Raw genomic sequence first — 26,769 nt, forward strand, 5'->3', positions numbered from 1 at the left:
TAAAGGAACTATGCAGCAGAAGCCAGAGAAGTTGTTTGGCTTGGGTTTTTTCAACAAATAAACTTAGCAGTACACCTCTCCCCAACTAAATCAGAACCAAATCAGTCAAGCCAGTCTATGTTTTAATGAAAAAGACCAACGCCTTAACTACAAAATATATTTAAATACATAAATAAGTTACTGTAATAAAAAATAGAACTGTGAACTTCTGTCTTCCATAAATACCACATCTGCACTTAAACTCTGATGCTTTCTTCATGGAGCTTTGGTCTGTGTAATATTTCTCACCTGACAATTAAACTACAGCACTATCATTGTAATTACTTCACCCTACAGTGGAGTAGGGGTCTGAATTAACTGCTTGCCATGCATTATCTGCCCAGTGCATGGAATCACTGCCTCTGCACAGCTGCTGCTCCTCTCCCTAAGAAGAAGCTGTTCCCACACGCATTATCCTGAACAGTGTGTTGAAGTTGTTGCTTCTTATTGCATCCCGACAAGCACTGACCACTTGTGTTTTAGGTTTGCCAACTGCAAAGAGGAAAGAAAAAGGAAAGAAAAGAAAAAAAACCTCAGTTACAGACTAAGAAACTGGTAAAAATACTTATTTGATCCAGTCTGAAAATTTAGGAATTTCTTTCAAATACTTTTTAAACGCATGATGAAACACCACCTTTTTTCTAGTACATAAATAAAATCCTTTCTTTAAAGAATCCCCTGTAGCTCTGTTTTATGAGAGCTTGTTGGAAGGGGAATGCTATAAACATACAAAATAGTGCCTCCCTCCCCAAAGACCTACAGGACTAATAATGCAGATAAAACAGTCCTGCTTAAGTCAGCAGTTGCTTTTTTAAAACCAGAATTATAAACTAAGAACTGAAGTAATTCTAAAAACATTTTAAAAGTAGTATGTTCAACAAAACTATCAATTTCTGCCTCATTCAGAAATCTGCAAACTATTTCAAATTGTTCTTTCTAGAATTGTGAGCCCAGATTATACCAGATACAGTTGACTGTCACACATAATTGGCTATGACTAAAGAATGAAAGATTACTTCTCCTAACTGAGTTTCAGGCCAAAAAGCCTGAAGTCACTTAACTAACCCAGGTGACCTGTGGGACACATCTAATGTCCCTCACCTGGGTATCTGAGACTCCTCATTGCTTTCAAAAACACCAACTTACCACGTAACCGCCCAGCCCTTTGGATTGCCTGATTCACAGCTTTCAGATTATTCAACAGCTCTGTGTGATTGTTGCAACGAATTTTGTATTGATTTATTAAATCTCTGTTCAGGTCATACAGCTCGCTGTACCGTGTCTTCATGTTTTTCCTAGGGAACAATCAGTCCAGTTATTTACATCTCTGAGGACAGGAAAGTCATTCCTGGTTTGTCAATATAAAGGTGTACCAATACATGGTTGTGTTGGTTACCACAGTCACCTGCATGTCTGCCAGCTACAAGACAACAGACTTGTCTAGACATGTTGGTTATACTCATTATTTTACCAAAAATACCTGAACAGTCTATTTTTGCAGTTGTTTTATCCAGCCCAGCAAGACAAAGTGGAGACACCACTCTCCCCAGTGAAAGTACCATTGGCTTGCAGAAGCTTGGGTCTCTTTACTGCTGCTCAGCATTAGCAGAACACAGCAAATCGGAGTGAAAACCTGACACCTAACATTTCTTCCTTGGTGTTCTCAAAAATACACACACTACAGATATATTAAGGGAAGAAGGCAGGAAAAGCTAACACATCTCATCATCTTGAAGTATATTCACCTCACCTGCCCCTACTCTTGCCCTCTTGCCTTCCCCTGACTGGTTTCCCACCTGAAGAACCTGACAAGGTTCAAGGAGAGCTCATGAAAAGACCATCAAAGGTACAATTCTACATCAAAAATCTTAACTAGGCAACTCTTGTACCACACCAATGTTTCTCTGTGCTCTCTTCTGCCTGGAAAGCAAAGGCTGGCCATTCTAAACCCCCAACACACAAAGCAGGGAGCAATTGCTCACATGTCTCCCAGGAGCCGGGCATCCTCTGCCTGAACCAGCATGCTGCGGATGAGGTTGGAGTGTTCAGCCATGTCAGCAGTGAGTCTCTGATTCACTGCATGGTGCTCATCCACCTGTCCAAGGCAAATAAATCATGAGCAAGGGTCCTTGGCACCCTGGGCACACAGGGTTGAGGCTAACCTCAACCCAGTGCAATAGGAAATAACAACCCAACCTAATCAAGCAGCATCCCTGACACTGTTCTCTTTCCCCTCACTCCCCACTGCAGGAGCAGTAACTTGGCCCCCAGAAGGGGTGAGCACGATGACTCAAACCTAGAGCTCAGTCTCCTAGACAAGGTATTTACTTTATCCTAAACAACCAACTGATAGGGACCAAAGGCCTGTTCTACAAAACAAAAATAAACAGAAAGTTGAGGGTGTCCCACAGAATACACAGCAAGCCATTGTGGGCTGATTTCCACAACAAAGATAAAGCAGTTTAGAGATCCTCTCATAAAAAAAACCCAGTGACTGCTCATCTGCCCACTCAGAAATGCCCAAAGTCTCCTCACCTTCACCAACACTTTCCGCAGCTCCTCAAAATATGCAGGAAAATCTGCTTCCACTTGCAAATCTTCAATGGCCAGGAAAGAGGCCATTGACTGGATAATGTCACCAGCTAGATCAATATCATCTGTGTTGATGGAAATCTGTCAGGAAGGAAAGAAAGCCCAGGCTGAAAGCAGGTCTTTTTAACAAGTGGGCATGGGCAAGCTCTACAGCTGTCAGTAGACAAGAAGACACTGATTTCAAAGAGGCTTTTGTTCAGGTTTGGGATAGAGAGGCATCTGTGCACACAGGACCAGTGCAGAAGTTACAGACAGCTTTGTGCCTCACATTATGGCTCCCTGAAACCATTCTGTGAGGAAAGAATTTCTCTCCTTCCAACAGATCTGCAGACTAAGCAGTTGACTTTACTAACAGGCTGTGAAATTTTACCCACAGACAGTAAACAGACACAGAAGTTTCCAAAAGCTGAGTACTTTCTCTGCCCGTTTAATCATCCTTCACTTTTACTGCCTCCTACTGGCAGTATGAGTGTACTGGTTTCACTGGGGTATCCAGGGAGGCACTCACCTCTCCACCAGGCTTGATCTTGATGCAGAGCTGACCTGCATTACGAAGGGAAGTGAAGCAAACCTGAAAGGGAGCGCTCTGAAACTCTGCATCCTCTGGCAGCAAGAAGCTCTGATTCAGCCACATAACGATCTTGCAAAAATAAAATTAGGAGCATCAGCCATCCCTTGTGTGGAAAGCTTCAGGAACTGCACAATGTCCCTGCACATGATGTGCACCAAAACACTTTGTTCAGGGTACCCCAGAAATTTCATTTACTAAATTTCATCCCATAACCCTATGTCATGAACTTGTTAGAATGAAGACAGTTGAATCCCTGCACCAAAGCTGAATATTCCTAAAATAGTCAAATCCAACAATCAGAGACTGCTACAAAACTGAGCCACTACCTGAGCACTGTGCTGCCTTTTTCCTGTTATCTGCTCATTTACAAAATTCAACATTCACTACATATCTCCTGCTCTCAGCAGGCACACAGCAAACCAGATAATATCGGGAACACCTTCTGATCTCAGGCCTTTAGTTCCTGCAGGAATTCCTGATGCTTGGAATGCCTCAATGAGTCATCTTTTAAAGACAGAAAAAAGCAGGGTTGACTTGAAATACACAGACTCCTAAGGCCAGTAGTGCCGTTCACTGCATAATTTTTCTTTGCTATTGGAAATCTCAAGCTGATTGCAAACCCTCCACCTATGCAAGACTTGAAACCAGGAAGAAGAGCAGAAACTCACCCTTTGTGGCCTCTCATTCATGGTACAGTTAACAAAGCTCAGGGGCTCTGTGGCCGAGTCTGGGCTGCTCAGGGCATACATGGAAAAGCGGGGAAGCTGTCTTGTCAACTCAAACACATGGAACTGTGTGCTGGAAGCAATCCAATGGAAAAACAGAGTTAGTAACACAGCAGGGATTCACCTATTGCAATGGCTTCTGGATCCTTTTTAGCTGGGGACTGACACCCACAGTTTACAGTTACATAACCAGCTGCTTACTGCTTCCCCAGAAGAAACACTGAAACATGGAAATTCCCGGCTTATCACGAGGTTATACGATACCTCCCCATTGCTGTCATTTTCAATAATCCTTCCACTGAAGCATACTCTCTAGGCTAACACATTTACAATTTTACTTTATGACTGGATATTTTCTTTACAAGTTCAGTGAAGTCTTATTAAAAGCAATAATAAAGGCAAATAGAGAAAACAGAAAGGGAATTCAGTCCCATACAGTCTTTCTGCAGTGGGTGGCTAGCTCTCAAAATGTGCCTCCCTATTCAGGGAAAGAATGCTGCTTTCTCAGGCACCAATAGCTCTGGCAGACAGATGTGAGAAGGAAGAAAGTTGTTTTCAAGGGTATATGAAGAGATACTTTCTATGGAGAGATATTTCTATGGGAGACTGGAAAATGTTGTCTTGAAATCAGGTATGTGTTACTTTCTATTTGTCCCAAAGCCAAATGGGTTATAGCTTGAGAGACAAAGTTGTGTTTCCACAGTGTTCAAGTACTCCAAGTGTTCAAGTACTCTTTCCAGAGCAGCCACCATCCAGGGCCTAGCCCCTTAAGGATGACACAATAGAGTCTCTTCATCTCTTGATTCCTTCCACACACACAGAGTAAGACATCTCCTGGACAAATGTGCCATTCCTTCCCTAAACACAACAGAGCATTTCAGAGCATTTAGACTTTGTCTGGAAAAGAACTCAGTGCCACAAGAGTATCAATGTTTTTAAGAAACCATCCCAGCTCTCCTTTCAGTAAGACAGAGAAGTGAGGCACCAGAAATCAACAGTGCACTTCCCAGGGGACAAGCATGAAACCACATTATTGCCATTTCCTGGTGCAACAGTCCTGGAGACCAGCAGAGATCACACCAAAACTCACCTGTTTCGGTAACCCACAAAGGCTTTGATGTGCAAATCCACAGGGACATCTTTGGGTGGAGTAAGGGGAACACGAATGCAGCCCGAGAGGTTCTGGAGACTGGGGTGGACCACATGGCTCTCTCCTTCAAATATGCCCTCAGCAAAGATCAGCACAGCACGGATGATTGTGTCTTAGCAACAGGAAGAAAAAGCAGTTCCCAAATTAAAAGCTGCCCTCTGGCAACAAACTGCCACTGTTTTCAGAATTAAGGATGTTCAACTCCTTCCAACCCTCCTGTGAATTGTTAAAATATCCCAGGCAACCAGGACTACCACATCTGGACTTGACTGCATCCTAGCATGCCTGGTGCAAGGTGAAATTGCTGTCTTGGGGTAGTTCCAGTTTTGTAAAGGCAGCTGAGATCCAGCTGCATTCATGCAAAACCCTCACTAATGCAGCTGTGAGTTGGGGTTTACAGTCTATACAAGAAATGCTGGTTTCATCCAAGTTAAATGTTAACTGCCTCAGAAAATAGCACATAATAAGAAACAAATTCCATCAAACTCCTCTCCCCTAAGACCCATCCAAGGATCACAGCTTGATTCAAAACTTTGTGAAAGAAACCACAAAAGGGACGTTACAGACAATAAAGGAGAGACATTCAAATCACCAGCTAAATATAACTAAAAATTTGCATAATTTTACATGAAGTGAATATCAATGGTTGAAGGTTACCACTCACCATTTGTGGTGGAAATACACAGCTCCACATGGGCAGACTGGCTGTCAGAGCCCAGATTAACTGAGATGGTTGTCTGGAGTTGGGTATTTGCTGGAATCACCCCTCTTTGCCCATCAGCTTCCTTCGATTGAGTTTTCAATTCAGCCTGTTACAAAACACATACTCTTCAGTATCAGAACTTCAAGATTCTCATTCAAAAAACCTAGAAAACATATGCACAAGTCAGTTCTCTTTCAGAAGAGGGTTGCATTACAACAAGTCCCAGACACCTCCAACTAGCTCTGAGTGGTGGTTGCATTAGGCACAGAGCTGTGGACACACAGGCTACAATGCATTTGAGTGTTTCACTATGGATGGACCTCAGATCTGTATACAAACCTTTACTCAAAAAAACACTTCACATATGTCAATTTTAAACACAATCTTACAGAATTCCAAGCTTCTGCCATGGTGGTCATTTGCTGTTCAAATATGAGTTTGCTCTTTCCTCATTCTATTTTTTGAAACCTTCACCATCAAGCCACAAGTGTGATTCCTACATCCTGGCAGTGCTCCCAGCCCTCACCCAGTGACCTAATCCTCTCACACAATCCCCTCTGACTCCCAAGATGGCTTATGCAGTGAAAACTACAATTTTCAGTCATGAGCCAACATACAAGGCTGAAGGGGATCCAGCTCTAAACACAAGAGGAAGAAGCAAAGAAAGCATTATTAAAATACAAAAAGCAAGTTCTGAACTTGCACAAGGAGCAAGCCAAATGCAGAGGCAGGAGCCCCCAGCAGACAATCTCTCTGCATCCTGACAAGCTACAGCTCCGACTTGTCTGAACCGCTCCACAACCGCTTCCCAGATTACTCTGGATTTATACCAACAGGAAGGTGTGTCTTGGCCCCACACATTATTTAAGCAGTACCTTTGCATTTTCCTCATAATTTTTCAGTTCCAGCAGCAGATTTTGTTTCTTTTGACTAAGTTCTCGGATAAGATCCTGCTCAGCACTTGTATCCATTAGGTTCCCTTTCATTTCCTCACCTCCTGGTAGATAGCCTCGGACTGTACAAAAACAAAACATAGCCCATTTCAAGAAAAACTTCAACAGCCTGCCCAGAACTTCAGTTTCTGTGACATGACTCCCTTGTACCACCTCGGCAGTTCTGGTCTTCAGCTGAAAAACTGAGCATTGATTTAGACCCACAGAGGCTCTCACTTTCTTGGTGATTGGGGCGAGAGAACAGCACAATAAAAAAAAAATCCAACTTGTCTTTAAGCTGTACTCACCTGACCAAACAAGTGCAGCACCCAGTCCTTTTGCAACAGGATTCCCACTGCAATCATTCTTTCAGGTGCTTAGGCAAGCTTACAATTAGGTAAAATTATTAAAATGTGTACTGGGATTTCTAGAGCTGGTCAGAGTTGTTGCTGTCTGAAAGTGACTATAAGCCACTGTTAGTCAGTAAACAAGATTTACCCACATTTTTCCCCAAATCAAGGGATACTTCACTTCAAGGGGTAAGACTTGTTTCCCAGTAGCCCAGTGGAGCAGAGTGTTATGGAAATACCTCTAACTGTCTGTGGACACAGAGGACCTGAGCAGGTGATGAGACAACTTCCATTTTGCTCTAAGGCTGTGTGCCCTGATTGCAGCTCTGACAATAAAAGCCTGGGACAAAAATCTTTTACCTGGGAAGAATATGCTGCCTGACTGCAAATGACTGCTGCCCTGTAAACATCTGTGTGGAACCTGAAACCATTCACCTTGCACACTGTCCCCACACGTTATTATTTCCGAGTGAATCACTTATTTAAAATTAGAGCAAGACAAAAACCACTGCAACACAGGAGAACGCCTCATGTGAAAGGATGCTGGCCCCAAATAGAACTCCAATAACATCATCTATATAACCCCATATAACTCATTATAAAGGCCTAAAGGGATCCCCATCGTGCCAAGGCTTGTTTACAATGGACCCATCAGAGAAGGATGATCATGTTTAGTGATACCAACCTACACAACTCTGCTAGGAAAAGGTTCTCCAGAACTGCTTACAATGCTTCCCTTCCATAAGCTTGGGAAAAAGGTTTATGAGCTGAAGCCCAAGTGCAGCAAATCCCCACAGCCTGTGATTAAGACAGACAGCAAAACACTCTGCTATTTAACAAGGACAGGCTTTTGTTTCAAATGGGTTGTGCCAGACCTGCTTGTCTCAGGCCACTGACGCCAAGGAGTCGGATAATCACACCAGTGTCTTTCCTGGAGCCATCCCTGTAAATTCGTATTAAGCTTATTTAAATCATCTGTGATCATATTTATTTCCACTCACAATAAGGAGGTCTGACTTCTTGAATGCATGGTGGGATATATCCACCACTTCTCCAGTCTCAGGATAGCATTTTCCAGGAAACAAAGTGCTGTTAACATCTAAAATTTCTAATATAAAAATTTCATCTCTTCATCTGCAGAAGACCAAAGCACACACACCCTTAGTTCTTTCAACACCTTTACCTACTATAAAGCACCCAAAGAATTAAAATATAGAAAAAAAAGATTTCCTAGACATTCATCTATTATAATGTAGCCTGAAGAACCAGAGTCTGTGCTCTGAATATCATTATCTTTGAACTAGGATGGAGTTTCTTCCATTAGACAAATGAATTTTGATAGTTTCTTAGATCATAATGAAACACGTGCTGATTCTCACACAGAAGGCAATATTCAAAACCCTGTTTGCAGATAGAGAAACTCAAAATTCCCTTAACTGCACAAAATGCAAATGGAATTTGGCACACAAAACATTGGATCCAAAAGGAGTTTAGCTAATCTGAAATGATGTGATGTGCCTGATATTGCTGTGTGTTACATTAATATCCTGAACAATGCTTTTACCTTCACCATCAATTGAGCAGCAGATTAACTGGGTGCTCCCATCCATTCTGTAATCCCCCTCCACCAGTCCTGCAATCGAGGAAGCAAAGTTGTCCTTAAAGATGACCTCCCCAGTTCGGTCACTGCGTGCATCAACCTGGAACAACAAAAAGTTCCAAGCCCCAGCATGAAGAGAAAAGCCAGCTCCAAAATTCATGTCTTGCCATACTCTAAGCTGTTATCTGAAAGCCAGCTCTGCTCATCCAAACACCACACATGAAAAAAGTAATATTAAGAAATGACCTCTAGGCAGACTCTAGGAGCTAGAATGAACTTTTCCTCAGAGATGCTTCCCTAAGTTACAAAACTAAAAAAGGAAGGAAATAAAAGGGACTGCAAGTCTGCACTGGAAAGGTTATGCACATACGATGCAGCAATGATGGCACTAAACCAGAAATAACTTTACTGCAGTATTTACAACCTCTCCTCTCAGCTGCAGCCCTTGTGTGGTGAATTATTTTTATACACAAATACCACAACCTTCAATTATCTTTCACTCGATAAGAAGGGTGAGGTGGGCTCAGTTCCACACACTGTGTATTTTCCAAAGCACAGGTCACAGCATTACTCTTTCTATGGAGTATGGACTGCTTCAGACCAACAAATCGGGTAGAGACTACCAGTGGAAAAGAATAGGAGCAAAGCAAGGAGAGGTTCTCTCTTTAACAATGTTACACATCTAATCCAATGTAAGTTACAACACATCCAGACTGCCAGTCTGATATGAATTTATTAAAATGCCGCAGGCTAATGAGAGTAATAAGAGATGTGAAGAAAAAAGCACAGCTTTACAGAAAAACCTGGCAAGCTGCATCCAGGAGAGATGTGGCAGTTAAAACAGTCATTTCAAGCAAAGGGGAATACCAAGGAACAGACTTGAAGGACTGAAACTGAGCTGTACAAAATGCTTCAACATAAAATGAAATAATCCTTGATTAATCCTGCCACACTCAAGACTGACGCTGCTCTCCTGTTACATAACTGCTTTGTCTTCTCTGTAGTTTGGGAACATGCAGAACACACTGCAGAGGATTATTAGCGTGTCCTCAAGACACACCTGAATAGAGACACTCAAGAACTCTAGGATGTGGCACAGGATCTCTGCTGCCATGGAAACAACTTGCCACACCTTAGCAATTGACTCTGAGCTAAGCAGGGGAAGCAGCTTTTCTCTGATCTTGCACTTGGCACAGGACCCACCAGCCAAACTAGGTTTATTGCAATAGGTCTGCAGTGCTCAGGTTTCTAAGTATTTTTCTTTTTTTGGTTGTTGTTCTTCAGATAACTTAACAGCCTTGTTCAAACACAGCCCCCATATCTACAGCTCCTCATTCTCTCCCTGTATAAACTCACCTTCCCATTAGACCAGCCAGTGATCAACTCACACACTCCATCAGAGTTCAGGTCAAACGCATGTATGCTCATTGCTTGGTTTTTTGACTGAGGGCAGGAAAGAAAGAACAAATTAAGGTTGGGTATCTTCTCTGAACATCACATGCTTTCCACTTGGAAAACAATGGACTGTGAGACTACAGAAAGTACAGAAAAGAATACAACTATGCCTCTTAACAGGAAGTTTGAGCATTACTGTTTCTAAGATCAGACACAGTGACATCTTAGCCCTTGCACTACTAATCTAGTACACTGCTTTCAAAGGACCTGATCGCTCCTTTAAATATATTTCCATCCAAGCAGATGATTAGAACTCACAAAAACAAAGTGTAAAAAAACAAATCCTCTAAGGAAAAAGTATCAGGGTCTCAACACTGTCATAAAATTAGACTACTGAGGACAGTCATGAGCCTCTTCCTGCCACCTCTTGAGGAATCATCTTATTACTACTAAATATACTATTCTGTGTTATATGAAGAATATTAAAATGAGCATTGAGAAAAGATCTTGCCAAACTGATTTGCTGTAGCGAGGAATTACTATTGATGAGAAAAATTAACCTTGAACATAGACAATGCAATATTTCAGTTTCTGAAAAACAGTTTATTGATTCAACCAGAGGATTTTCTAACATGAACTCAAATGTGTCCTGTTAAGCTGAAGAATCCCTAGTTGTATGGTTGTATCCCTGTTGTTTAAACCACACCAACAGCCCAAAAGTACTGCAGGAACTGACTGGGTATTTTATATGAGCCTATAAAAACGGGCAGATTTTGCAAGAACAAAATTAAGTTCTCTGCTCAACAAATTTCACCTAAGGGTAACATCAGAATGACCTGAAATTAGCTACCAAGTGTCCTGGCAGCCTTTGAGCTTCCAGTGGTGATATCCAACAGTGGACTAACCTTGATCCTCCAGTAGCGCGCGGCCTTGTTGTAAACCCCGACGGTGCCGTTGGCCAGAGCGTAGGCAAAGCGACTGCCGTGCATGGGGCTGAGGGCAGTGACAGTCTGTGGGGAGAGGAGGAGAGAGGAGAACCTGTGCAACTTCAACTATCAGGGAGCACGCTATAGATCTATCACATGAATCCTACATGTCTTAAATGGTAAGTCAGTCTGCTGTAGGAAGCATTGAATACTGATGTAACTACTTTAAAGAATCAGTCTGAAATCACTGAAGGCCTTGTAGGATTTCCTCACACAAGCTGTATTGACAGTGTTAGGACACACTTCAGCAAGGATTGCAGAACTGCCCTCAAACTGTGTACTTTGACCAACTATTTCCTACCACAGACAGCAAAACAACTGCTCATAGGATTCCTCTGATCATCAGTGCTAACACACTATCATTGAGAAACTACACACAATATTTCTCAAGTTTAAGGAGCTGATGATGCCAAAGGTTCAACTTGCCTGGTTAGGAAAGCCCCAGAAGTATTATTGGTAGAAAATCTTTGCCCAGTACTAGTAAGATAAAAATTAAAAACTCCCACAGCTGGACTTCTTTGGAACACAACTAGAACATAAGGGTAGGTGTCCTACCTAAATAAGCTCTGGGCAAAGACCTCAGAGTCATAACTTGGCCTCTTTCTCACTCCTTTTAAGACCCATTTCCCAGTGAGCTACAGTTGTCAGGGCTTGGAAATGCAGGTTTTTCCACACACTGAGACTAGAGATGTTAATGTCAGGAGGAACAACTGCAATCATCTGTCTGGTCTTCTACAACGTAGCACAGGAGATTTCCTTCTTTAAATTCTTCCACAACTTCTTATTTTAACTCATCTGACTGTGCTCCTTGAATGTTCTACCACAGAACTTTGTTTCCAAACCCTTTATCCTTTCCTCTCACAATCTTCTGCAGAATCTTTCCTAAGTATCCAACTAAATTACATGCACTCAGTAAGGACAGAAGACCACAGCAACAGAAACTCAAAGGTAACAATAATCCCAAATCTATTGTCCATTTGTAAGAATCACAACGGTCTACAGGTTCAGCTTCACCAGAGTAAGTGATTAAACACTGAAAATGAAAACTATCCAAGCAAACCAAATATAATGTAAAAGACACTGTTCTCTGAATTTACCTTCCTAAAAAGAAAGATTTAGGTTCAGCTGTGTCATTTTATCTTGGAACAGTAGAATTGTAACAGGCTTCCTATGACTGCAGGTGTGAATTTAAAACAATTCTACTGAGGATCTGGAAATAAATCAGAGAGTGACAGACCTTTATCATCCCTTTAACTAGAAATATCTAATGACCACAGTAGCCACTGCACAGAGAGCAGGATATATTACAGGCCCAGTTCTAATTGTAGTGGTAGCAACAACCTCCTTTTCCAGAGCAGTAGCTGGCTTTGTCTTTTATAGCTCTTCATAAGTGGTTTATTAGCTAAGCCTTTTAGTCCCATCTTGGGCAGCAGGGAAGCCTCAGATCTTTAAGGACAAAGGTGACCTCACTCCACCTTGGGTCCAGAAGGGCTGTGAGAAGACTGAGAACACTTCTAAATGCAGTGATAAGGATATTTTACTCACTGCCTAGAAACCAAAATCATTGGGCATCTTCTCTCAGTTCTTCAGCTAAACAGCAACTCCTACACCTTTTATTTATCCCTCTGTAAACCTATCTGCCCCATACCTTACTTCAGTCACTACAGCTCTCTTTATATAGCTGGTGTGTAACTACAATTGTAATATAATTTTCCAGTTTTCCCTGGGCATCCCCCTTCTATCCTGCCATGCACTGTCTGAATACACACACAGAGACAAGTTACATCATCACAACTGCATCAAAAACATTTGAAGAAAACTGTAGGAGACATCCTTTTACTCAGAGGACACTAAGAGCCTCAGTCACAATCCAGCAACCTTAATCACCCTTGCACAGGGTCCTGACTGTCAGCCAAGAATAGTCACTTTTCACAGCAGGGTGAAAGGTTTGTAAATAAACAAAGCAAAAAGCCCCCTGGATAATGAAAGACATTATTAAACTCGAACTTTCGCAGTTCTAGCAGAACAGATACTGTGCCAAATAGTTGAGTAACTACTTAACTACACAATAAATCTCAACCAGAGAAGCTTTAGAGTACACAACACTTTCAGCTCTGTCAGCAACTATAATAAACATAAGCCAGAAATAATTTACCTCTGTCTCTGACATTTCTGCCACAATTTCATCTTCTTTAAACACGCGGATGTCAAAATCTTCAGAGCCAACAAGAAGCTGAAAAAAATAGTGCTCCTTAAAAATGATTATTCAAGCAAAGGAAGCAAGCACCAGGATCCAGAGGACAAATGAATATTTCAAGTCCAGCAATGAAGAGCTTTTATCAGGTCTATGAAATGTTGCCAGTGTTCCACTGAAGATCCCTCATTTAAAAAACCAACAAACAAACAAACACATACAAAAAAGCCCCAAGACAAACAAACCTCAATTAATTCAGGTATCAACCACCTCTGCTCCTCCAACCTAAGTGGTGGCTGCCACTACTGCAAAGTAGGAGTAAAATTTGCTTTATCTTGATGTAAATGATTATACCAATAGTCATTTAATTGGGTCTTCTGCATCCTCACTCCTTAATATTTCCTACATTTTAGCTCTTTTCCTGTTTCCTAGTTCACCAGGTAGAAGGCATTAACTGGAAAGGAGCCAGCGGACAAGTTTGTATTGAAGATGGTGACAATTGTCAGGTTCTCTTTTGCAAATTGAGAAGCCAAGGAACAGATCTGGTTAGTGCCTTGTCCATACAGTCATCCATCAAATCAATGACAAACAGAATTAGAAATCAATGTTTAAGACCTGGTAGTACTTTTTCCCACTGGAACCCATGAGCCTTTCATCTTTACTTGGCAAAAGAGACACAAATCCGTAAGGAAGTTGGATTTTTAAACAGATTAAAGGCTTTTTTTCTTCCCAAGTAAAGATGCTTCAGATATGTCAACCTAAATCACACCCAGCTAAGTCTATTGCAGCTACTGAAACAATTTGCAACAGTTAACGTATTTAAGAAGCACAGATTTCTTGATCAAGTTGCAACCATCAGCAAAAGGCAACCAGATAAAAGCACACAATCCTGAAACAATTACTGGTGATGCTGTATTTTCCAGAGGTGCCTAGATTTTTGTTTTTAGTTTGATTCACCACATCCACCTCAGTGACTTTCATTCCACTGGACAGAAATTTGAAAGAGCAAGTCAAAGTTCTGCCCCACAAGTTTTTTGCAATGTGGCAAAGGAAAGTACCCTTCATGAATTTAAAAATCTTGAGAAAGGCAGTGACAAGTTAGTTCTGTTAGCTACTAAAAGTATACTCACGCAGTTCTAAAACCAGTCAATTTTTAATGTAAACATGTTTTTACTGGGGCAAGAAGAACAGAAATGAAGCTAACACAGTTATTTACCAAGCAAGACACAAAGTGATCATTTAGGAAGCTGCTTCTGTGCATTTTCTCAGAACTTCAGTTTTAAACCAGAGGCAGTTTCACAAAAGCCACAAAGAAAAGTAAATAAATAAGTAAAAACCCTTTTAAATCACCTAGACAATTATGACTAAAAGAACCCTGAAAACATCTCAGTAAATGCACGTTGGGGTAACTGGCCCAACAAGTTAGTCAGATATTGTATCCAGCTCTGCTCAGCTCAAAGCAGCACCAGATTACACCAACTGCCCGGAATTAACTTCTATCAAGCAGAAAAATGTAGCAAAACCCACTTGAAAGCACAAGTGCAAACCATTTGCAATTAGTAACATAGATCAGTTTCCTGGTTTCTGAATCCTTATATACGGTCTCCACTTTCTATAAACACCTCTCAGCACATTAAAAAAATACAAAGAGAAGCTGTGCAGAAACCGATTTGAAAACTTGAAACCGTTTCACTTCCTGAAGATCCCAATCAAGCAGGGTTTGTATCAGTTTAGTGCTAATAAAAAACACATGAAAACTATTGAGGCCATTTACACATCACTATTACATAGTCAAATTGGATATTCCAAATGAGGATTTTTCAGGAACTAAACAAAGAAGTCGAGTAATTATGTTTAAAGTCTTAAGACAGATGACAAAAGTAAGTATTTTTAGCATAATGATTTAACTTCATATTGATTTGCATCTGATGTATACTAGGAAGCCATTACTCTTAAAGATTCATATTTAGAAGCACAGTTGTTCATTTGGGATGAAGAAACATTTCCAAAGGAGAATGCCATACAAATTCACAATTTCACTCATCTCCCGCAGCCTGCATGATCAGAAGGCAGCTGTTTCCTATTATTTGTCTCACATCATTATCAGCAAGATACGTGTTACAAGTTATTGTCATTTTAAATCAGCAAACAAAGAGTATTTCATTGCCCCATGTCACTATAAGGAAACAGAAGGGCTGGATGTGAAGACAGATTTCTTGATTTTACCAAGTGTAAGTGAAGCTTTTCAAAAGAACAGCCTTTTAAAAGTTCACTTTTACATGTAAGCTTACAAGTTGTTTCTCTGAAATTTAAAAGAGTTCATAACCATACTCAAGAAATAACAATGAAATAAATGCCTTGCCAACTGATGATCACAGGCACTTCATTGTATTGCTCCTGGCGTAAGGAAAAACGAGAAACTTTAACTGGTGATGTAAGTCAGTTGTATTTGATAATCTAAGTCTTTTTATTATCATTTCACTACAAGATGACAAGAACAGCTGAATTCATGTGTAAATGGTTACAAACCTCAGTTCTTCCATCATCATCAAAGTCACACAGGGCTAAGGAACGAACGTTGTCTCCAGTAACCTTCAAAGAGAAGGACAGTACTCAGTGATGGTCATAGCTGTCAAAAGCTGAATTATTTTTATTATCTCAATTGCAACAGAACAATTGACACAATCAGTGCTCAAGCAACATCTGAGTGCACTGAATACATGGCCAAAATACAGTTTGAGGCCTGAGATAAATTAAGAACAATCAACAACTAAATTAATAGTTATCTTATTAAAAAAACATCAAGATGATGTGGGGCCATTGAAAATCTTCTAATAACATCAAAACTATTATGTGTGGCCTTACCGTCCAAAAACGGTCATTTCCTTCATAATCAAAGCCCTGCAGGGCACAGTTTCCACCAATAATAGCAAGGGGAGCTGAAATATCTCCCAGCCTTCCAAGAACTATTGCATTGGCTCCATCCGAAACCTACAGAGAAGCATTAAAGGAAAAAGAAACAGCATACATCAGAGCACACAAATGAAGAAGAGAGCTTCCAACATTATCACTGTCAGTTTAGCTGAGCTCTGAATGCTTATTGTGGTTTTTTTTTAATTTGGTCTTGCTAGGGGATGTGACATGTGAATGTAACGTATGCATGAGAGTAAATTTTCATATATTAATTTTGAAGTACTGCAGATTTTCTAGAGACAAAATTTTCTGAATATAACAGTAGGAATAATGCATAGCACAGACACATAATTAATTGACAAAGTAATGTGGAAACTGTAATCTTTACAAATCAAAAAAACAGAAAATGATGGAGATACTAAAAAAAAATTTAAATCAACTTGCCTCTCTGTAAAACAAATCCGAGTTGTTATACACATCGTAAGCCAATAAATTAGTCTGTGTTCCAACCAGCAGACAATCATAACCCAGCTGAGGGTTCAGCACCCCCGAAGTCAGACAAGTGATCCCTTGATTAATGTTCAGAAGAGAAATGTCTGAATCTTGGTTACTTTGCACCATTCGGTTTGTGTTTGTTCTCTGTCCTCGGGCGTGAGGATTGTGAATAAAAACCTGTAGAAACAAAGATATAAATATTAATATACACATGTATCTGTTTGTATACAAACAATAAAGACTATTGTTTGGATAGTAACTGTGATGGGGAAGAAGGCATTCACTCAGCCTAAATGAGGACAAAAGACTGGGAGTTTTATTGACAATAGTATTTCTCAGTTATTTGTTAAACTATACCAGAAGAAGGGAAATGGCAGGAAAAACAGTGAGAGATGGGTCAGTGGAGTTGCAACATCATTTTGTTTATTTCTGAAAACAACAACTGACAAGTCTTCAGAGTAAAGCAAAAATAGGAAACCAAAGGGAGCAACAACAAACTAAACAAATTACCTCCAGCTGGTAGCAGTATTTGCAAAACACCCCAAACATTTAGGACAATTTATTTGGTACGTATCTGTAACCTCCATCTGTAGGTGAACATGGTTAATTTAAAACGGATGAATGATAAATATGGTTTTACCCTCACTGACCAATGCTCAGTCACTAAAATTGCCTGGAGCCAAGTCAGAGGACCACAGGCTCAACAGTTTGCTTTTTGGCTGAGCAGTCTGTCCCTCAGACAAGCCCTTGTTCTATGCTGTTCCTAAAGGTGCCAAAATAAAATTAATAATGCAGGGAAACATCACAGATGAACCCTGTTTGTATTTACAGCCTAAGTGCCTCTGTGGGTTTATGCTTCAACCTGTGCTTTATTAGTCAGGTTGTACTTAATCCTATTTTGTTTATGTTTCTAACTCAAACAGAGCACACAGGATGCTCTGTTCCCGTCAGGCTGTTTGTGCATCACCCACAGAAACCTCAGCCCCGTTATCAGCACAGAGCTTGGTTTGTAACAGTGCCAAGGCTAACTGCTCTGAGAACTGAATGATAAAACCCATGGCTTCAAAAAATCCCACCGTCTGCTAGAAAACGTCAGTTCCCTTAGCGACCTGGGTTTGTAAAGTGGTTCAGGCTGGAAGAGGCCACCGAAGTCATCTAGTTCAACCTCCTGATCCAACAGGGTCCCCCAGAGCGTGTTACTCCAGCTTGCGTCTAGACATTTTGAATATCCCCAGGGCTGGAGACTCCACAGCCTCTCTGGGCACCTTTGTACTGCTCACTTTGGCACCTGCTATTAATGTTGGCAAGCTCCCTGCTGCAGCACAGCGAGGCTCCGAGCATCGCGTCCCCGTGCCCGCACACAGCTCGGGCTCCTGGGCCACGGGCCTGCGGAGGGCGAGGGGCACCAGCCCCCAGCTTCTGGCCCGGCTCCGCCCCGAGGCAGGGGAACCGGCGGGGCTTAGCGCGGCTTCCGCGGCGGCCCCGGGGCTGCTCGGCCGGGCCGCGCCGCAGCCGCCGAGGCTGCTCCTGCCCCGTTACCTTGCCCGCCTGCGTGGCGGCCGCCAGGCAGGGGTGCGTCCCGTCGTACCGGCCCAGCGCCACCATGCGGGGCAGGATCTTGTGGTTGAGCTTCAGCGTGAACACGGGCACCAACATGATGGGCGAGGGGCCGCGGGGCGGGGCGGGGCGCGCCGGGGGCAGCCGGGCCTGGCCGGGCCGCGGGGCCGCGCCGGACGCGGAGACACCGGCAGCGCGCGCGCATGCGCAGGAGCCGCGTCAGCCGGAGGGGCGCGGCCCGAGGGGCGGCCGCGAGGGGGCGCTGTGGGGCCGGGGCGGGGCGGGAGCGGGGGGGATCGGGGACAATGGGGGCGACGGACCGGGGACAGTGGGGGAGATGGACCGGGGACAGTGGGGGCGATGGACCGGGGACAGTGGGGGCGATGGACCGGGGACAGTGGGGGAGATGGACCGGGGACAATGGGGGAGATGGACCGGGGACAGTGGGGGAGATGGACCGGGGACAGTGGGGGCGATGGACCGGGGACAATGGGGGAGATGGACCGGGGACAGTGGGGGAGATGGGACCGGGGAGCAGGGCACTGGGACCGGGGACAGCGGGGGAGATGGGACCGGGGAGCAGGGCACTGGGACTGCGAGCAGGGCACTGGGACTGCGAGCAGGGCAGTGCGACTGAGGGAGCAGTTGGTGAAGTACAGGGGGAGGCAGCTGGGAGAGATGGGGTAGGACTGGGGGGCAGCTGCAAAGGTCAGGGCAGCTGGGGATCAACTGAAGGGTAGGACTGGAGGAGCCGGGGGGCGCTCACAGAGATAGGGGGAGCTGGGGGGTGCAACTGGAGATCTAGGGTGCATCTGGAAGAGCTGGGGTGTGGGATTAGGGGGCCAGGAGGACAAATGCAGAGGTCAGAAGAGCTGAGAGGCAGCTTGGGAGGCAGGGGGCATTTAGGGTAGGATGAGGGGCAGTTGGAGATGTGGAACTAGGGGAGGCATTTGTAGAGGTCAGGAGAATAAGGGGAGCAAACGGAGATACTGGGGGGCAACTGATGACAGGAGGATAGAGGCAATTTCCCCCCTGGGCACCCACATTGCCATCTCAGTCCCAGCTTCTCAGCATGGTCAGCACCCAGCTGGGCCAAGGGCTGTCCCCTCTCTGTCCCCAGCGCCCTCGCCTCACCCTTTGCTGCCTGCCAGCTGCCACACACACCTTTACTCACACCTTGCCAAATGCATCTCCAACTGAGAGATCTCCAAGCCAGCAAAACCCAACCCAGAGCTACAATGTCCCAAAAAGCACAGCCTCAGAACATCGTTAGTGCTGCTTTGTGGGATTAAACTCTGGATCCTACAGAACCCAGCCATTGGGGCACTAGGAGAAGGCTGGAGATGAGAACAGAGGGAAATCCCTCACAGAGCCACAGGGTAAACACTGATGCTGGTCCCCATCCTGATGTGGATTTTGGTATACAGATCCTCATGGGTCTCCCTGCAGTGCCCACTCCCTGCCCAGACACAGGCTGGATAGGGAAACCCTGGCTTAAGGTAATTTTAGAAGTTCCTAAATTATTTTAGGTTTAAGAAATATTTTAACATGACAACCCTCATGGGTGCTGTAAATAGATGGTATTCTCTGACAGTGTCTGAATCTATCACCTGCACTGAGACATTATCACCTCCATCCCAGCAAGAAGCAGGTTTGGAAGAGGATGCACTAGAAAAACAGCTCTTCCTTCCCTGCAAAGGCCACTGGTTTGAGGCACAGATTCATTTATTTCTAGGAGAGCTGGCAGACACATCCCAGTTGGCATTTCCTTGTGCGTTGGCTGAGCCCTGGCCGGCAGCAGCGTCCCTGCCCCGCATGCGAAGGAGGGTTGTAAAAAGCAGACCTTGAGCAGGGATCATGCGATTCTGAATGTGACAACCTCCTTTTTCTCTTTTTTTAATTGTTTTTACCAAGGTTCTCTGGCACCTCTATCAATGTGCCATTATACTTGAGGATAACGAGGCAGCAATCACGTGCAGCATAATAAGGAGGGTGTTTTTCCCCCTCTGTGGCTCTGTTTGGGGTGAGCGTGGGTGTCAGTGCCAGCCGTGCAGTGGGTCCCCCCTCCCTCATGCTGGTTTGGGTACCAGAGCACAAAGGCAAAGCCCTGGCGTGAACTCAGGCACGCAATGGGATGTTGCTCTAGGCCAGCAAACACTGTTGTCTTCGCAGGGAAAACTGCAGAATTCTAGAATGTTTTGGTTTGGAAAGGACATTAAAGATCATCCAGTTCCAACCCCGTGCCATGGGCGGAGACAAAATCCCCAGCTCCCCTCTCAGCAGTGCTGAGCATTGCTCTACCAGGCTCTTCAAACCCAACCAACCAAAATGGGGGGAAAATTGAGCTTAGAGACCTTTTTAAGCTGGTAAAATTGTAAATAGATGGAAAATTCAACTTCTTGCTAAATATGTATGATTTGAGTTGTAAATATTATTTTGAATCACTAATTACGGTATTGGGTTTGGCACGTCTGCAACACAGTTAAATTACAGCTGCCACTTTGAATCAGCTAGCTCTGAAACTCTTAATATTGAAATCGTGGCTTTTGGCACTCATTTTCCTTCGTTTGAAAGGCCCATCATCTATAATATTAAATTAAACGTATTTATTTTATAAATAAAATAATAAAACATAATATAATTTATTTACATCCAAAGGTACAGCATCCAGTCCTGAGTCCTGAGCAGTGCTCAGGACATGGGTCCTTCCCTTTTGCCACTTTTACAAGAGGGGAAATCCCATAAAATCCTCACTAACCCCCTGGGTTTCACTGCTGCACAGAAAGGGGCTGCTTTGCAGCCAGGATTAGTTTGACTGTAGTTGAGGGATTATTCAGCTTCTTCACTAGAACATGGGTCTTAAAATCCAGCAGGAGATCATCATCATCCTACTTCCTGGCTACTCTGCACAGGCTTGGCAAGGCAATGCCCTGTGACCAGTGTTTGCTCTTTTCTAGCTCCTACTAACATAATTGATTACTATAATCATTTAATATAACATTGTTTGAGCCACTATGATTTAAAATAATAAATATTATATGATAAAATATCATAGAGATAGAGATAGAGATAGAGATAGAGATAGAGATAGAGATAGAGATAGAGATAGAGATAGAGATAGAGATAGAGATAGAGATAGAGAGATAATATAATCAAACATGCTTGGCATGGGTTGCTGGGCTTCTAGGTAGGTTGCATGGAGAAGCTGGACCTGACAGCACAACAGGTATGAGGATTATCACACACCCAGAAGCTGTTTCTTGGGAAAGACTTCAAATGTAACCAAAAAGTCTCTATCCCTTTATCTGCCTGGCAGAGGGATGCTGGGGAGAGCTCAAATACTGAGTCTGGGAAAATGCTGTCAAAAAATCCTTCAAGGAGGGGGATTATATGGCTGGACAGACTGGGGAGGGATGAGCAATTGCATCTGCACACTTGAGTACTCCTTAAAATGAAGAATGACCCTGTCTGCAGGGGCTTTTCTCTTTCACCATCCCAGGCTTGCTGCCCCAGCTGGAGCAGCATTTTTCCCCTCCATTCCATGCCCATTCCTGGGATGGGAGACACATCTGGATGTGGATGTAAAAAGGTGTTGTGCCAGATCCTTCCTCTACAGCTATACTGCTCTCAGGGAAGGCAAGATCCAGCACAGCAGCTGCATGAATCATTCCCAGGATAGACAACAAGGATCTCTGGATCTTAGGAGTAAGGCTATAAAGACATCAAGGAAAATATCACATTCTTTTATTTCACACCTTTATACTGAGGGGGCTGATGTTTTCTTTGCAAGCTCAGGCAAGTATGTACTTGACATCCCAGAGAATTACTCATCCCCTCTACTCTTGGCTTCTAATTAGCAACTAAAGGGGAATACAATAATTAAATATGCCCAAGGTAACGATACTTGGAAACTTTGGGTCACGTTTCAGCCAGGGGAGGCGGCGGGTAGTTGGAGCAGGTGAGTTTGAAGTCTGTGGGAACCTGAAACACACAAAAGGGAAGGAAAGATGTAAGGGGGAAAAAAAACCCCAAAGAAAAAGAAGAAAATCCAAACTGTACACTGGGAAAGCATTAGATTGGTGAATTAAAATGATGCCTGGAGTTATGGTGATGCTTAAAGCCCGTCATGCAGTTGCCAGCAGTGTTGGGCAAAGTAAGGGACATCTGGCAAACCCCTTTCCCAGAAAAGTATGCAAGGATGCTGGGCAGCCCCTGACCCACTGATTTTCTGCTCCCACAGGTGGGGGACAAGGTAAATTCAAGCGTTTTTATTTCCCAGCCAAAGCTTGGTTGGTCCTCACCCCCTTCCTTCCCTTGGGGGCTGCAATTCAACCCTCGTTAGACCTCTAAGTAATTCCCATTAACATTTATGAGAATTTCATGATCAAAAGAAGAATCAGCCCTTTCATCTTCCAGACATGCCCCAACGCACATCACCTGGCCCCAAAAGCCTGTCCTGCCAGGCAGAAGCTCCCACTTTGTGCTGGGGTCTTTCAGGATGCACACCCCAAAACTGGCGGGAACTATGCAATGTCAGTTTACCCTTCTGGACCCAGTTCATGGCATAGATTCAGCATTTCTTCCTTTCTCTTCTCCCTAAAAATCATTAATTATCAAATCTCCACCCTCTCCGCACTGCTTTTTCAAGGGGAAGGTAATATTGATAGCTCCGTTTCAGATAAAAAATAAGGAGTAAGGGCCAAGCCCTTGCCTGGAGCCATAGGATGAGCCGGCAGCTGAGCCCGACTCATAATCCGGCCTCGGGAGCCCCAGCCCTAGCGCAGCCGGCTGGGTCACAAGGCGCCTCCCAAAGATCCCACATCAAAGAGTGCTGCCGGCTTGTGAAAGCGTCCCAGGATTGCAGGCCGTGCAATTCCTGCTTAATGGAAATCTGCCCGTCCCCTTCCCACTGCCAGCGGGCCCTTGCTGAAGGTGCCTTCCTATGGTTACAGATGTGATGTGGGCCAGCAAGTCCCCAAGGAGGGCATTTCCCCAGGAAAACGGGACATGCCACATCTTGGCTGATGGCTCATATTGGAGAAGCACTAGCTGGGATGTCTTTTCCTAAAACTGCAATCAAGGTGCTGCCAGGGAAGCAGGCTGCTTCCCATGAAAATGCAAGGAGGGAGAACAGACAATGAGTTTAGCTAATGTCTGCCACTGAGAGCAGAACAAGTCTTTGCTCCCAGATTTCTGGGGAAAAGAAAGAAATCTCCACAGCCTGAGGACACCCCACTGATCCGGTTTCACTGCCAAATGTTTCCAAGGCTTTGCCTATGCACATGGGGAGTGGTTGGGAATGGCTTCTCAGGGCAGACAAGGGGTGATTCACCCTCTTCCTCCTCTGCCAAAGGCCTGGCAAGCACCAGCAAAATAAAACGACGTCAGCACCTATTTCCCATGTTTCAAGCACTTGTTTATCATCAGCAAACAATAACCTGAGATTCGGATCAAGGCCAAGCCTGCTTTCTAAGCAGCAATCACTCCTAGGGCTTCCTGCTGGCTTTCAGCACTTGCTTGTGCTGGGTGTTTGCTGGGTGCTAAAGTATCTTCTATTTTCTCTATTTGGGTTTAAAAGACTGGTCCCAGGTGGGCTCGGTTCCACGTATCTCTGGCAGCTGAGTCCTGGCCAGCCGTGGCTCTCCTGCTCAACACAAAGAGGCCTCTGGAGCAGGCAGAGCTGAGCTGCCCTTGCTGCTGCTGCAGTGTCAGGGCCACCCTGGGTACCCTGCATCAGCATCCTGCCTGGCAAGCAACAGGAAATGGTGAGGGGCATGGTACCCCCAGGGACTGCCCCCCAGGGCCTCAGTGCTGTGCCCACATGGGGTTTGTAGCTCCCTATATCCCTGCCCACAGTCTGTACCCACTGAGCCAGGGTGCTTTGTTGTCTGGGATGTTGTATCTGGGTGAAGGAGGGGTCACCAAACCAATCACTGCTGTGGAGGGGATGATGAGCCCAGAGCAAGTGCTTTGGGGGACACGTGCCATGAGAGAGGGACTTGTAGTGGTCTGCAGGGTCCCCAGAAGGCGATGTGCTGGGTGGCTGCACCACGGGCAGCTGGATGCTGATGCTGGTCCATTATGCACCTCCTCTGTGCCCACAGATGACTGGAGCCACGTGTCCTTTAGCAGAGAGCCAGGGCAGGCCTGTGCCAGCTCACCTCCACGGGAGCTGGCTGCTGTGCCTCCCTCCTTCCCTGCCTGGCACCAGCCTTGAGTCACTGCCAGTCACCGGCACCAGCCCTGACACCCTCCTGTGGCTTTCAGCAATTGGCTGTAGACACCCCAGGTGTCACAGGAACAGGTGCCTCCACCACACTGTCCTGAAAGCTGTCAGCCTCCTTCTCTCCCTCCTAGGGAGCCCTGTCCCTGGCATGCCCATGGTGATGCTCAGCCATCATCATCCTCCCGGTGCAAATCATCTCCAGCTCTGCCTCGAGCACTGGAGCATCACATGCTGACTCACCCACCCGGCAGTCTTCAGGGGTAATTGCCACGGATATGCCTGGGGACAGAGCCAGGAATCCCACGCAGGGGACATGAGAGCCAAGGGTTACAACTCTGGTATGGCAAGGGCTGGTGAATAAATTCTGTGCAGGGATCCTGCCTGTTTTGCTCGGCTCTGAGGAGCAGAATCAGGCCCATTTAAATGATGGAGAACTCCCAGGCAAATGGAGGGCAGGGGCCAGAAGGGAAACTGAGGCTGGCAAGATCTTGTCACACTGGGGGTATTTAAACAGCAAGAAAGTGCCCCCAGCTCATCACTGTCACCCCAATCACAGGTTGTTTCTGGAGGTGGTCTGATTGGTATGTGTCTGCCTGACAACCCACTATTCCAGTCTAATCACAAATTAATTATAGAACGTATCCCAAATCAATTACGGAATAGACCAGGAGCAATGTAGGAGCTGCCAGAGTCCTGACTCCCAGTCCTACATCACCTGGAAGATGCTTTTTTCCTTTGTGCAGACACAGAGGAAAGAAGGTAAAAAGGGCTGGGGTCTGAAAACAGATGCTGGAGAGCTTTCCTGCTGTCTTTTCATGGCAGAGATTGTTCTCTTCCCTTTGTGTGGGCTTCACCTTCCTACCCCTAGGCTAGAGGAGAGGGACCACTTTGGAGAAGCCACCTGTCCCTGTATCCCAGGGCTACCACCAGCTGGGGACAGGGCCAATTTTGCCTGGGTGGCCAAGGGTGCCAGGGAGTGGGGGAAGACACAACAGATGCAACAGTGATACTGCTGTTCCCCATTAATCTGTTCCCCATTAATCCATCACAACATGGCACGAAGCATTTCCCGCGACATATTACTGCACCATAGGAGTGCTTGGCTGATTATTTCAGCCAAGGAGCAGAGCAAATACAAGATCCCAGGGAGATGTTGCCCTCATGTCATGACACCAACGCAGCACAGCAGGCCGTAGCCAGGGTGGCAGGTGACCATTTGCACGTGTGTTTCCCGTCTTTGTGTTTCCCTGCTCCCACAGGAGCAATAACACTCTTGGCACGCACCTGTCCCTGGCACCGTCCCCTGCCATCACGCCCCAGTGCATCAGCAGTGGTGTGACATTCACACGACAGCAGGGCTGGCATGTCAGGGCACCAACAAGCTACTCCAGGGTACAGGAGTTGAGGAAGGGGCCCATTGGCTCTGCCTTTCTTAGGCTTTTCCATACTGATTTCCCACAGTGGCCTGGAGAGGCTGGATGAGACACTTAGTTGGGGTGCTGGCAATGCTCCCCATCAGGTCACCCAACAAGTTCCCAACAAGCCCAGACAACTGAGAGGTAAAAATACTCCCTGGGCTGCTGTTTGGGCTAGATTAACGTTGACAAACTGCCTCATCCAGGTACCTGAGGCAAAAGCCCAGCTGGGATAAAGCCCCAAGGCAAAGGAGTCTCAGAGCAGGGGGCAGCTGGGATGGGGTATCACTGTCACCAAGGAGCTCACAGAAACACAGGAATGAGGAGGAAGGATGCTCCATGACTGACAATGCCTCCTGTACATGAAGTAGACTGTCTGCACACCAAAAATCTCAGCAAGCTTTTTTTTTTTTTTTTTTTTTTTTTGTGCCCTCCACCCCAAACTCTCATTGTGCTTTTGAGTGAGTGGGTAAAACCCCTGGAGGGGTTGACCAGGGTGATGGAGCTCACCTGCCACCCTCCTCCCCTGCACACCCAGTAATGGCACTCAGAAATTAATTCAGAAGAGTGGGACGGAGCACCACAGCCAGGAAGGAGACAAGGCCCTGAGGTGCCATGCACGGCGCCAAGGGGACGTGGGTGCCACTGTCCTGGGGCACTGGGAGGGCATGGCAGGCTCTGGCCAGGCCAGTCCAGCTTGTTGCTGCTCCTGCTTGGGGGGAGGGTGTAGGAACCAGAGGACAGGGTCTCAAGCAGGGACTGAATCCCTGTAACCTCACAGTGCCAGTTCCCCATCACCCCACTGCACCAGCTTTGAGAGGAGGGGACTGAGATTTCCCAACAGTCGTGGCACTTTCTGGATTAATATATCCCCCAAGTCAGATTGACAGATTGATTTTGGCATCAATCAATCAATCAATCGCTGG

The 26,769-nt window shown here is 45.0% G+C and overlaps 1 protein-coding gene across 1 annotated transcript; it reads right to left on the reverse strand.

Annotated features, from left to right (window-relative positions):
* Positions 1-105: 105 nt before the first annotated feature.
* BBS2 (Bardet-Biedl syndrome 2) lies at positions 106-18,403 on the reverse strand. Its single transcript, XM_063410541.1, has 17 exons — positions 18,185-18,403; positions 16,595-16,822; positions 16,103-16,228; positions 15,767-15,829; positions 13,199-13,276; positions 10,963-11,067; positions 10,019-10,105; positions 8,627-8,762; positions 6,656-6,795; positions 5,742-5,886; positions 5,018-5,189; positions 3,871-4,000; positions 3,140-3,271; positions 2,575-2,712; positions 2,022-2,134; positions 1,186-1,334; positions 106-531 (listed from the first exon to the last, which is right to left on the reverse strand). Exons 1-17 carry the CDS (start codon positions 18,299-18,301, stop codon positions 425-427), a joined length of 2,166 nt encoding a protein of 721 aa, XP_063266611.1. The 5' UTR covers positions 18,302-18,403; the 3' UTR covers positions 106-424.
* Positions 18,404-26,769: the final 8,366 nt, after the last annotated feature.

This window comes from Prinia subflava, chromosome 13 (genome assembly GCF_021018805.1).
Source record: "Prinia subflava isolate CZ2003 ecotype Zambia chromosome 13, Cam_Psub_1.2, whole genome shotgun sequence".
NCBI lineage: Eukaryota > Metazoa > Chordata > Aves > Passeriformes > Cisticolidae > Prinia > Prinia subflava.